The 12,826-nt window shown below is 45.5% G+C and overlaps 1 protein-coding gene across 2 annotated transcripts in view; it reads left to right on the plus strand.

Moving 5' to 3' along the window:
* The window catches only part of PRCC (proline rich mitotic checkpoint control factor), a 36,432-nt gene that overhangs the window by 20,242 nt on the left and 3,364 nt on the right, over positions 1 to 12,826 (plus strand). The window contains exons 3-6 of one of the 2 annotated variants that reach the window (XM_063624874.1): positions 1,656 to 2,222; positions 7,071 to 7,166; positions 10,025 to 10,168; positions 12,618 to 12,683. In XM_063624874.1, coding sequence (XP_063480944.1) covers positions 1,656 to 2,222; positions 7,071 to 7,166; positions 10,025 to 10,168; positions 12,618 to 12,683 — 873 coding nt within the window. Of the gene's footprint in view, positions 1 to 1,655; positions 2,223 to 6,440; positions 6,508 to 7,070; positions 7,167 to 10,024; positions 10,169 to 12,617; positions 12,684 to 12,826 lie in introns of those variants that run through there. The other variant, XM_063624875.1, reaches the window with a different exon arrangement.

Consider the following 12,826-nt stretch of genomic DNA (forward strand, 5'->3'; position numbering starts at 1 on the left):
GGGTAGGGGACTTTCTTCAGATTAAAAAAAATACAGCGTATATATATACTCATTTCTGGCTGACAAAACTACCTCTGTATGTATGATGGCACTAAACATACTAAAATTACATATTTTTGTAAAAAGCAGTAATGTCTTAGATTAGGGGAATTTGCAAGCTGAGTAAGTCTGAAAAGAACTGAAGATGATCTTATAAAAACCCTTTCAGTCAGCTAATGTAGGATTTTATGGTCTTAACTAAAAAATACACTTAGGCCGGGCGCTGTGGCTCATGCCTGTAATCCCAGCACTTTGGGAGGCCGAGGCAGGTGGATCATAAGGTCAGGTGTTGAAGACCAGCCTGGCCAAGATGGTAAAACCCTATCTCTACTAAAAATACAAAAATTAGCCAGGCATGCATGGTGGTGGGCACCTATAATCCCAGCTACTCTGGAGGCTGAGGCAGAGAATTGCTTGAACCTGGGAGGCGGAAGTTGCAGTGAGCCAAGATGATGTCACTGTACTCCAGCTTGGGCAACAGAGCGAGACTCCGACTAAAAAAAAAAAAAAAAAAAATACCCTTAGCACTTAAGTCCTAAGGGAGCTGCCCCACCCAAGCTGAGGCTTCAGGTTCCTATCTAAGGGGGAAAAAAAGAGAAGGGAAATCCTATTTCCTTTGCTTTGGGGATGGTGTCAAGGAGAGCAATTTAAAGGGTTGGAAAAAGCTGTGTCAGGCCCCTTCCAGTCTCTGGACTCACTGCTTCCTTGTTGAACGTGCTGGGCCTCCACTCTTTCCTAGGCGTCATTAGCGCTGCTGAGGGGGTCTCGCTCAGGGTTAGCTTTCTCCCTTGGTCACGGGAAGGGACTATTTTTTTTTTTTTTTTTTTTTTTTTTTTTGAGAAGGAGTCTCACTCTGTCACCCAGGCTGGAGTACAGTGGCATGATCTTGGCTCACTGCAACCTCTGCTTCCTGGGTTTAAGCGATTCTTCTGCCTCAGCCTCCCAAGTAGTTGGGATTACAGGCACCCGCCACCGTGCCTGGCTAATTTTTGTATTTTTAGTAGAGACAGGCCTTCAGTATGTTGGCCAGGCTGGTCTCGAACTCCTGACCTCATGATCCGCCCACCTCGGCCTCCCAAAGTGCTGGGATTACAGGCGTGAGCCACCACTGCCCAGCCGGGAAGGGACTTTTGGCAACAGTATGAATGTTTCTTTTGGACAGAACCTTGTTCTTGATTTTGGGTAGCATTCCAAAGGAAGGAGAGGGTTCTTGTGTTAAGAGGTCCCTTCAGGACATGGAGAGAGGTTGAGTGATGAGCTGGAGAGACCTGGGCTTTTTGGGAGGAAGGACGATGTGAGGTTAAGAGCATCGTATTTTTTGAAGACACAGAGTTGAGGAAGGCTCGCTCTGTGGAAGAGGGCAGTGGAGCTGGGTTGGGATGGAAGAGAAGAGGAATGATACCTCACCTTGGGAGAAGCAGCCCGCAGAAAGGCCTAAAGTAGCAGGAGTCAAGCCCAGATTAGGTGGTCTGAGTGGATGGAGGTAAGGAGGAAACAAGGGCTGGTAAGATTTTAGGCTAGAGAACTTATCTGTACCTGTTGTTTTTGGTGTTGCTAGTACATAAAATCTCACTTGTCATCTTTCTTTCCTCCTATCCCACACCTGGGCTCACCAGGGATCCGGTGAGGGGACTGGTTTGTCTGCCTTGCTTCCCCAACCTAAAAACCTGACTGTGAAAGAGACTAACAGGTTGCTCCTGCCCCATGCCTTCTCCCGCAAACCCTCGGATGGCTCCCCTGATACTAAGCCCTCCAGACTGGCTTCTAAGACCAAGACTTCCTCTCTTGCCCCTGTTGTGGGCACCACAACCACCACTCCGTCGCCCTCTGCTATCAAGGCTGCTGCCAAGAGTGCTGCCCTGCAGGTGACAAAGCAGATCACACAGGAAGAAGACGACAGTGATGAGGAAGTAGCCCCTGAAAACTTTTTCTCCCTTCCTGAAAAGGCTGAGCCACCTGGAGTTGAGCCATACCCTTACCCCGTCCCCACTGTCCCTGAAGAGCTGCCTCCAGGCACGGAACCAGAGCCGGCTTTCCAGGACGATGCAGCCAATGCCCCCCTTGAATTCAAGATGGCAGCAGGCTCAAGTGGGGCCCCTTGGATGCCTAAGCCTGGGGATGACTACAGCTACAATCAGTTTTCCACGTATGGCGATGCCAATGCCGCTGGTGCTTATTATCAGGTGGGTAGGAGGCACAGAGGGCAGGCGAGGGAATGTTGGAACATGGTGGTCAAGGAGAGCTTTGAGCTAGTGATACAGCCTCTGTGGTGTCACTTTGGCTAAATTAACCTTCTCTATTAGGCCACAGAACATACCTTTATTCTTATTATTTATTCTTATTCTTTATTCTTATTCCATATTATTCTAAATTGCCCAAGTCTTGAAGTCTGACAGGGTGAACCACATAAATGACATCTTTATTCTGAAAACAATCTATTTATTTTTTATTGATCCATAATATTTGTACATATTTGTGATATATATATATATATATATATATCTGTTTTTTTTCTTCCTTACCTTTATTTTAGGTTCAGGAGGTACATGTACAGGTTTGTTACGTGGTAAATTGCATGTCACGGGTTTGGTGTACAGATTATTTTGTCACCGAGGTAATGAGCATAGTACCCGATAGGTATAGTACCCGATAGGTAGGTTGTTTTGGCCTTTTTTTTTCTTTTTTTTTTTTTTTGAGAAGGAATCTCACTTTGTCACCCAGGGTGGAGTGCAGTGGCACAATCTTGGCTCAACTGCAACCTCTGCCTCCCGAGTTCAAGCGATTCTCCTGCCTCAGCCTCCCGAGTAGCAGGGACTACAGGTGTGTGCCACCACTAACACGCCCAGCTAATTTTTGTATTTGTATTTTATATTTTTTGAGACGGAGTCTTGCTCTGTTGCCCAGGCTGGAGTGCAGTGGCACGATCTTGACTCACTGAAACCTCTGCCTCCCAGGTTCAAGCACCTCTCCCGCCTCAGCCTCCCAAATAGCTGGGACTACAGGCACATTCCACCATGCCTGCTAATTTAATTTTTGTATTTTTAGTAGAGACGGGGTTTCTCTGTGTTGGCCAGGGTGGTCTCAAACTGCTGGCCTTAAGTGATCTGCCTGTTTCAGCCTCCTAAAGTGATGGGATTATAGTGTGAGCCACCACACTTGGCTGTAATAGGTAGTTTTTGATCCTTATCTTCCACACTCAAGTAGGCCCTGGTGTCTATTGTTCCCTTCCTTATGTTCATGTACTCATTGTTTAGTTCCTATTTATAAGTGAAAACGTGGTATTTGGTTTTCTGTTTCTGTGTTAATTTGCTTAATGGCTTCCAGCTCCATCCATGCTGCTGCAAAGGACATGATTTTGTTCTTTTTTATGGCTGTGTAGTATTCCATGGTGTATATGTACCACATTTTCTTTATTCAGTCCACTGTTGATGGGCATGTAGGTTGATTCTGTGTCTTTGCTGTTGTGAATAGTGCTGTGATGAACATGTGTGCATGTGTCTTTACAGTAGAGTAATTTATATTCCTTTGGGTATATACCCAGTAATGGGGTTGCTGGGTTGAATGGTAGCTCTGTTTTAAGTTCTTTGAGAAATCTCCAAACTACTTTCCACGGTGGCTGAACTAATTTACATTCCCATCCGCAGTGTATAAGTGTTCTCGTTTCTCCATAACCTTGCCAAAATCTTTTTTTTTTTTTTTTTTGAGACGGAGTCTCGCTCTGTCGCCCAGGCTGGAGTGCAATGGCGCAATCCCGGCTTACCGCAACCTCCGCCTCTCAGGTTCAGGTTCAAGCGATTATCCTGCCTCAGCCTCCCTAGTAGTTTGGATTACAGGCATGAGCCACCATGCCCGGCTAATTTTTTGTATTTTTAGTAGAGACAGGGTTTCTCCATGTTGGTCAGGCTGATCTTGAACTCCCGACCTCAGGTGATCTGCCCACTTCAGCCTCCCAAAGTACTGGGATTACAGGCGTGGGCCACCGTGCCCGACCATTATTTTTATTTATTTAATTAAATTAATTAATTAATTTTTTTCTTGAGACAGGGTCTTGCTCTGTCGCCCAGGCTGGAGTGCAGTGGCGCGATCCCGGCTCACTGCAACCTCCGCCTCCCAGGTTCAAGCGATTCTCCTGCCTCAGCCTCCTGAGTAGCTGGGATTACAGGCATGTGCCACCACGCCCGGCTAATTTTTTTGTATTTTTAGTAGAGACAGGGTTTCACCATGTTGGCCAGGCTGTTCTCGAACTCCTGACCTCAAATGATCTGCCCACCTGGGCCTCCCAAAATGCTGGGGCTACCGCGCCCTGCCTATTTTTTGTTTTTTTATTTTTGAGACGGAGTCTTGCTCTGTCACCCAGGCTGGTGTGCAGTGGTGCGATACCAGCTCACTGCAACCTCCACCTCCCGGGTTCAAGTGATTCTCCCGCCTCAGCCTCTCGAGTAACTGGGATTATATGCGCCTGCCACCACGCCTGGCTAATTTTTGTATTTTTAGTAGAAACTGGGTTTCACCATGTTGGTCAGGCTGGTCTGGAACTCCTGATCTCAGGTGATCTGCCCGCCTTGGACTCCCAAAGTGATGGGATTACAGGCGTGAGCCACCGTACCCCACTGACTTTTGGTTTTATTGCCTGTGCTTTTGAGGTCTTAGCTGTAAAATTTTTCCCAGACCAATGTCCTGGAGCACTTCCCCTATGTTGAAAACAGAATCTGATTGTCGAGCTGGTGAGAGGTATGAAGGGAAGACGGAAGAGAACTGGTATCTAATCTTAGAATTACAAGATAGCTTCCTGAAATGTGGATGATGAGGATAAGGGAATCTATGGCATAGACGTCTAGATAGCAGCTAGTTTAAGAAGAGTTTCTAGAGGTGAGGAGTATTGAGAAAAACAGGAAGGGAGAGTTGGGTCCAAGGAGGAAAGAAGGGAATCTGGAGGGTTGAGTGCAAAGTAAGAATAAAGAGAATCAAAAAAATAATAATAAATAAAGAGAATCCTGAGGGTGATTTGAGGTTTGAATCTCAAGCTGAGTTTGGGCAAGTTACTTAACTGCCTCTCTCAGTCAGATTCTTCAGGTGTAAAATGGGATATCAGAGCAACTCAAAGCGTTGCTAAAATAATTACATTAGTTTAGCATGGTGGTTCCTGGAAAATAGTAAATGTTCAATAAATGCTGATTGTAACTTTTTATTCATGTTGTATTCACCTGTTGCTTGGAAGAGATATTTAGATTTGATGTGTATGGCCTCAGAGAGTAAAAGTATAGAATGCCAGGTTGTATGTAGGTTTAAGAGAATTCCTAGCAGTCAGAGCTTCCCAAGATGTAGAGGGCTCCTAGGAGCAGGAGTTGGGGGACCTGGCACCGTGGTGGAGTTGAACAGAGGCAGCTGGCTGGCCCCATGACTGGGCAGCTTCAGCAAGTTTAAAAACTGCTGGCCTGGGATGGTTGGAAGACTTAAGTCCCTTCAACCACTCTGATTCTCTGAATGGTCAGCATTATTGTTTTCAATCTGGGCATGAGTGAAGAGAGAGGGCTTTGTGGAGAACCTGTTCTGACCAAATACTTTGAAAACAATTTTGTTTCCTAAATCTTTGCTGTTAAGCCTTGTTTTTTCCTATAGGCTGAGCAGAGATAGTATATCTGCCCCTAAGGTTGTTGTTAGAAGGATGGAGGAAGATAGGCTGGGCGTGGTGGCTCACACCTGTAATCCCAGCACTTTGGGAGGCCAAGGCAGGCGGATCACCTGAGGTCAGGAGTTCAAGACCAGCCTGACCAATATGATGAAACTCTGTCTTTACTAAAAATACAAAAATTAGCTGAGCGTGCTGGCATGTGCCTGTAATCCCAGCTACATGGGAGGCTGAGACAGGAGAATCACTTGAACCCAGGAGGCGAGGTTGCAGTGAGCCAAGATGGCGCCATTGCACTCCAGCCTGGGCAACAAGAGCGAAACTCCATCTCAAAAAAAGAAGGATGGAGAAAGATAGTGTTTTTAACCCTTTAGCAGAAAAAAAAAGATGCTATTTAAATTGAATAACAAATTGGAATTCTATATTCAGTTATAAATACCATTGAGATAATCTATGTAAATTAAAGCACTTTAAATACACTAGGGGACTCTGAAATTTAAATGTGTCTTATTGTGAATACCATTATAAAAAAACTCCATACTCTAATTGCTCTGGATTTTTATATATTATTTTATGTAGTGAATATTAAACCTATTTTCATTTAGCTCATCATAAAACAAATGTTCTTAGAGGGGCATTTCTTGGCATTTAAGACGAAGTGGAAGAATTAGGAAAAAGTGTAGGCAAGGAGGAAACAGTTTATTGGCCGTGTGGCTGCCTGACTTTGCCAAGCAGAGGCCTTGCCCTTGCCTTCACCCTCCTCTTCCTCTAGGGTCTGCAACAACATCTGGGCCACTCACCTCTAAGGGGAATCATGAGATTCCTGAACTCAAAATCTGGTAAACAAACGTGCTTTGTTCCCAGCTTTGTAAGTTTCATTGTATCCTAATAGTGGTTATTTTAAATCAGAGATCTATAACCTCCACACCCCATTTAGACTGTTTCCCTGTATCCACAGGACCAAACTAGAATGAGGAGCAGGAATGGCATGACGTATGCCTTCTTGTCCCTGCTTGCATAGTAGCTCATTGGGGTCTTATGAGTAGGAGGAGCAGGGCTGAGGTCATGATAGAGGTAAGAGGTGAGAGTCTCTCTTAGGAAGTGGCTGAGGGAGCAAGGTATAGATTGAAGCAGGAGAGACTGTCTTTGTTTCTTGTTACCCTTTCCTAAAAAATATCCATCTGTCTGGATAGTGTAGATGAGAAAAGCTGTAGGGACTGTTCTTGAGTTATAGGTCGGTCCTTGGGATCTATGCCTTAAACTGGTCTGTTTGAGGAAGCTGTAGTGTAGCTATCTCACCACTGCCTCTTTGATGACACTTTTCTGTTTCTGGACAGACCTTACCTTCCCCTCTCCAGTTGTGCCCTCAGTTGGTGTGTCTTTCTTTCCTGTTTGGCTGCAGGATTATTACAGTGGTGGCTACTATCCTGCACAGGACCCGGCCCTGGTCCCCCCCCAGGAAATTGCCCCAGATGCCTCCTTCATCGATGACGAAGCAGTAAGTTAACAAAGCACAAGTGACCATCTTTGACCGCTGGGCACACGTTTCAAATCTGAAGCCAAAGGAAATTAAAAAAAACACACAGACACAAAAGACAAAACTGTATCAGGATTGGGTTGGCAACATGTAACGGAGAAACTCTGAATAATAGTGGCTTATATAAAGGAAGTTAGTTTTTTTCTTCATGGAAGAAGGATACAGGTGGGCAGGCCAGGGGTACTTTAGAAGCTCCACAGAGTCAGGGATCTAGTCCTCCCTTTTTTTTTTTTTTTTTTGGTAAAGACGGGCTCTTGCTTGTTGTCCAGGCTGCACTTGAACTCCTGGGCTCAAGCAATCCTTCTGCCTTGGTCTCCCAAAGTGGTAGGATTACAAGTATGATTTACTGTGCCTGGCTTCAGTCTCTTTCTGATCATCGCTTTGCCATCCCTAGGCTGTGGCCTTTATTCTTATGGTCCATGATAGTTAAAGCTACAGCCATCACATTGGCATTGGAGATGCAGCAGGGTAGAGAAAGAAAGAGGAGGAACACTTCCCCTCGCTTTCTAAGAGACTTCCTGAAAGTTCCTAAGAGCACGTCCACTTTGATCTCACTGACTAGAATCTGCTCACGTGGCTATACCTATTTGTTTGGGTTTTTTTTGTTTTTTGTTTGTTTGTTTTGAGCAGCCTTGCTCTGTCGCCCAGGCTGGAGTATGGTGACACGATCTCAGCTCACTGCAACCTCTGCCTCCAAGACTCAAGCGATTCTTGTGCCTCAGCCTCCTGAGTAGGAGTAGCTGGGATTACAGGCATGTGCCACCATGTCCAGCTAATTTTTGTAGTTTTAGTAGAGACGGGGTTTCACCACGTTGGTCCAGGCTAGTCTCGAACTCCTGGCCTCAAGTGATCAGCCTGTCTCAGCCTCCCAAAGTGCTGGGATTACAGGCGTGAGCCACTGCATCTAGCCGGCCATATCTAGTTGTAAGGGGGTCTAGGAAATGTAGTGTTTTATTAGTTGTGTGGTAATATGCCTAGGAAAAATTTTGGATTCTTTCACACTAAAGAAGAGGAGAATGGATTTGGGGAGTCACCAAGCAGCTATGTTAAATACCGTTGTGTTTCACATAATGTTCTCTCACTGCTGCTGAGCTTTCCCAAACATCAGCAAAAGGAAAGGTGAAAGCACAATGTCCTGTGACTTTCAGGCCCTTATTCAGGATATAAAGTACTGTTCTATCTGCAGGGAAGTCACAGCCTATTAGGAGGGATCTGCAGAAACAGGGGGTGCTGTCTCTCCATGGAGGTTCTTATAAAAAATAATTCTTCTCTGCTCACCTTTTCCCAGAAAGGTGTCCATCCCTTTGCATACTTCTGCCTGTGCTTGATACTGTGTTCATCCACTCCCCTATGGATATCCTTCTTGGCAGGTTTGATAGTTGGTTTATTTGGGAACCAACTAAGCCTAGGAGACAGCTGAGAACCCACTTAGTGGCAAAAGTCAGTTTCTTCTAGGTAGAGTGAGTGTAGAAGACCTCACTAATGTTGAGATCAGGACTGGGTCTCACTGAAGCTTCTGAGTTTTAAAATTCTATTCCTTCTTCACCCACATTCGCTTTGAGGCACACCTCTGGATGACTTGTGTGATTTGCATTTTGTTTTTTTAGGAAGAGGAAGGAGTAGCAGTCTCCTAGAAAGTTTACTGCGCTTTTTCTTTTTCTTTACCTTAAAAACTTTTGAAGTAAAGCTAAGCCTCTGTGTGTGTGTGAGGCTCCTTTTCTATGCAGCCCCACATTCTTTGTCTCTAATGTCCGCTCTGGTGTGGGGTCTGTTGATTCGGTGATACCGAACAATTAGAAGGAACAGAGATGGACAAACAACTGATTTTTAAAGGAGAAATCCTGGAGTTCTGTGTTTTTTGGGGCTTGGAATTTTATTTTTTTAGAGGTGAGGTCTTGCTGTGTTTCCCAAGGACCACAGGCACGCACCACCACACCTGGCTAATTTTTAAATTTTTTTATAGAGATGGGGTCTCACTTTATTGCCCAGGCTTGTCTTAAACCTCTGGGCTCAAGTGATCCTTCTACCTTGCCTTCCAAAATGCTGGTATTATAGATTTGAGTCACCTTGCCTGGCCTGCTCTGAATTCTTTTCTTCTTTCTTTTTTTTTTTTTTTTTTTTTTTTGGAGACAGAGTTTCACTCTTCTCGCCCAGGCTGGAGTGCAATGGTGCGATCTTGGCTCTCCGCAACCTCTGCCTCCTGGGTTCAAGTGATTCTCCTGACTCAGCCTCCCAAGTAGCTGGGATTACAAGTATGCATCACCATGCCCAGCTGATTTTGTATTTTTAGTAAAGACGAGGTTTCTCCATGTTGGTCAGGCTGGTATTGAACTCCCGACCTCAGGTGATCTGCCCACCTCGGCCTCCCAAAGTGCTGGGATTACAGTGTGAGCCACCGTGCCCGGCCTACTCTGAGTTCTTAATTTGAAAATTGTATGCAATCCTTTTAGGCAGATACCATTAAAAATAAAATTGATTCGGGGGTGCATGTGCCCGTTTGTTACATGGATATATTGCATAGTGGTAGGCAGATACCGTTTGAATACAAATTCATATCACTGGTTCTCTGCTCGCATTCATGTTTGGAGATACCTCTTAGTTTCCCTTTTCCTGGGTTCAGGAGATGTTCTGAGTAGAAGTAGCCTTTCATCTGGCATCAAGGGAGTTTGGTAGATGGCAGGGTGAAAGGACATAGAGAAGAACTGAGGGTGCCTTGGGATTGGTGAGTCACAAAATCATTCCATAAACTCTGGCTCTTTAGTGACATCTGCTGACCTCCTTGCCCAGATTCTTGACTCTTGCATTTTTTTCTTTTCCAGTTTAAGCGGCTGCAGGGCAAGAGGAACCGAGGGAGAGAAGAAATAAACTTTGTGGAGATCAAAGGTGATGACCAGCTCAGTGGGGCCCAGCAATGGATGACTAAGTCATTGACAGAAGAGAAAACCATGAAGTCATTCAGCAAAGTAAGTGGGAAACGTCTATTGAGTGGTCAGCTTGGGAAGCTGCAAAGCAAAATCTTGTCTTACTCCCCGTCTTGACCCCACACCCTATTGTTATTGTCACAGCACCTTTAGCAAACACATTTTGCCCATGGTACTGGAGTATGCACTAAACCTCACAGATACAGCTCCTGCCCTCTAGAACTTTGCAGGACTTTAACAGCTCTTCAGCTGGATGGGGGGTCTGGTTGCTGAGATCGAGTAGTTGGAGAGGACTCCCAGCCTGTGGTTGTGGCTCCTTCTCAGGTTGCGTGAATCCACAGCTGCTCTACTCTTGCCCTACAGTCAGATCCTTCTTTCCTTTTTTTGATTTAAAGTTTTTTGCTTTTTTTGTTTTAATTTTTATTCTTTTAAAATACTATCTTCTTCCTTTCCTTCCCTCCCTCCCTCCTTTCCTCCTTCCTTCCTTCCAATTGTTTTCATTTTTTGGTGTTTTTTTTTTTTTTTTCAGAGTCTCACTCTGTTGCCCAGGCTAGCAGCACTGGCTCAGTCACAGCTTATTGCAACCTCTGCCTCCCAGGCCCAAGTGATCCTCCCACCTCAGTTGCTGGGACTACAGGTGCATGCCACCATACCCATCTAATTTTTGTATTTCTTTGTAGAGTTGGAGTTTCACTATATTGTCCAGGCTGGTCTCAAACTCCTGGCCTCGAGTGATCCACCCACCCTGGCCTTGGCCTGCCAAAGTGCTGGGATTACAGGCATGAGCCACTATACCCAGCCCCAGTTAGTTCATTGTTTCAAGCTGGGACCTGGCTCAGCACATTTTTGAGGTGTGGGCGCAACAGCACCTCAGAAGTCCTGGAGTCCCTAGATTCTGAGCATGCAACTCTCTGTGTTCTCTTCATTATTGATGGTAGCCAGCTGTAGTGTTTCCAGTGCTTTTATTCATCACATTTCCCACATCACACTCCTGCCTTCTCTGTCCTAGTTTTCTTCAGTCAGTATGATGAACATTTCTTCACCTAGTAGCTGAGAACAGCAAATGTGGACATTTATGAGCCTGCCACAGGAGGGGAAATGTGGAAAAACCCTGGACTTGAGCCCAGCACCAGCAGGGCCAAGGTCGAAGATTTTGTTCCCTTTTCCTCCCCCCACTTGCTTTGCTTTGTTCTGTGGCCACAGATGGCCATACAAGCCCCAGCCGTTCGTTTTAACTGAATGCTGACGGTCATACAGGACAGAGCAAAGGATTGTGGTTAGATCAGCATAGATCCATCACTGTTTACTGGAAAAACCACTTAGGAGAGCATGCTCTACCAACTGTGGGTCGAGAAGCATAGTCACGTAGTAATAGCTACTGTTGTTAATGCTCACCGTGGGCCAGGAATGGAGCTGGATGTTTTATGTGTGTCATCTTTAACTGTCACATTAAATGACATTAAATAGCAGCAAGCAATTAGTATTTGCCATTTTCCTATCTTCAAGTTTTCTTGCCACCGTCTCATTATATTCAACTAGATTTTGTTAAAAGGAGAAAAAGATACGGTCCTTGTCATTGAGGAGTTGACAGCGTAGTTGGGAAGAAGAGATTTAAGGACACTTGAGTGTAAATGATTACAGTACAAATTGATTACATAAGTGCTGAGGAGACTCTAGAGAGGAGTTTTGGGAGTTGGGTGGAGATGATTAGGAAGCTTCTAGTCTGAGACAACTCTGGCAGAGGACAGAAAAACCGCAGAATGAAAGCCCAGACCAATATAGACTTTGACAGTAAATCATTTGCATCAAAGTTTGGTTACGGGTTCAGTGCAGTTACCGGCGAAAGCTGGAAGATTGGGGAGAGGTAGAGTGATTGTGAAATTTCTAATTCCAGGGAAGCTGCTGGCACTTACTAGAATGGGGAAGGTGGGGGTTTTAGCCAGAGGTGATTGATGGGAGCGAGCTTGATAAGCAGTAGGTGGGAGACAGGCTAGACATCTGGCTTGACTGGGGAGAGGGGGACAGAGATGAAGAGAGTTTGAAGGGAGATGGGCACAGGGATTGTGGGAGGGCCTGGCAGGGGGGCAGAAGGTCACCTGTGCCCTGGCCCACAAACTGTTTCGGACTGACTGCAGGCAGTAAAACTGGTCTCAGATGTCCACAGCAGACAGAACCCCATGCTGGGTGCTAGGGGTGGGGTGGGATTACCAAAGACTCAGAAGACAGTCCTGACCTCAAAGCATTTCCAGTCTAGTGGAGGATATTAGCAGCATATTTCAGGCAAGTGTTCTGAGCTGGGTTTTTTGTATAATGGCTTTAATAAAAATAAAGGCTTGGTAAGTACATAGAGGCAAAAACAGCTCCAACTTTTCTCCCCCAGGATTTGGGCTGTGGAATTGGCTTCTCAGTCCCTAACACCACACCATCTGGGCACATGAGAAACTTCTGCTTTCATCCTGTGGATTAATGAATATGTTTTCTTCTCTTGCAGAAGAAAGGTGAGCAGCCAACCGGCCAGCAGCGGCGGAAACACCAGATTACATATCTTATTCATCAGGTGAGAGACAGCTGAGGGCTCTGGCTTAGGCAAGATCTCTGTAAATCTGGGAATTTGAAGGCTGAGATAGGAGTTAGAAGCCCAGATGCCAGGGCCCATCTTTTAGCAGGCATCCTCTCCTGTTCTCAGAGCGGCCACTAGGA

Source organism: Symphalangus syndactylus, chromosome 12, assembly GCF_028878055.3.
Source record: "Symphalangus syndactylus isolate Jambi chromosome 12, NHGRI_mSymSyn1-v2.1_pri, whole genome shotgun sequence".
Lineage (NCBI taxonomy): Eukaryota > Metazoa > Chordata > Mammalia > Primates > Hylobatidae > Symphalangus > Symphalangus syndactylus.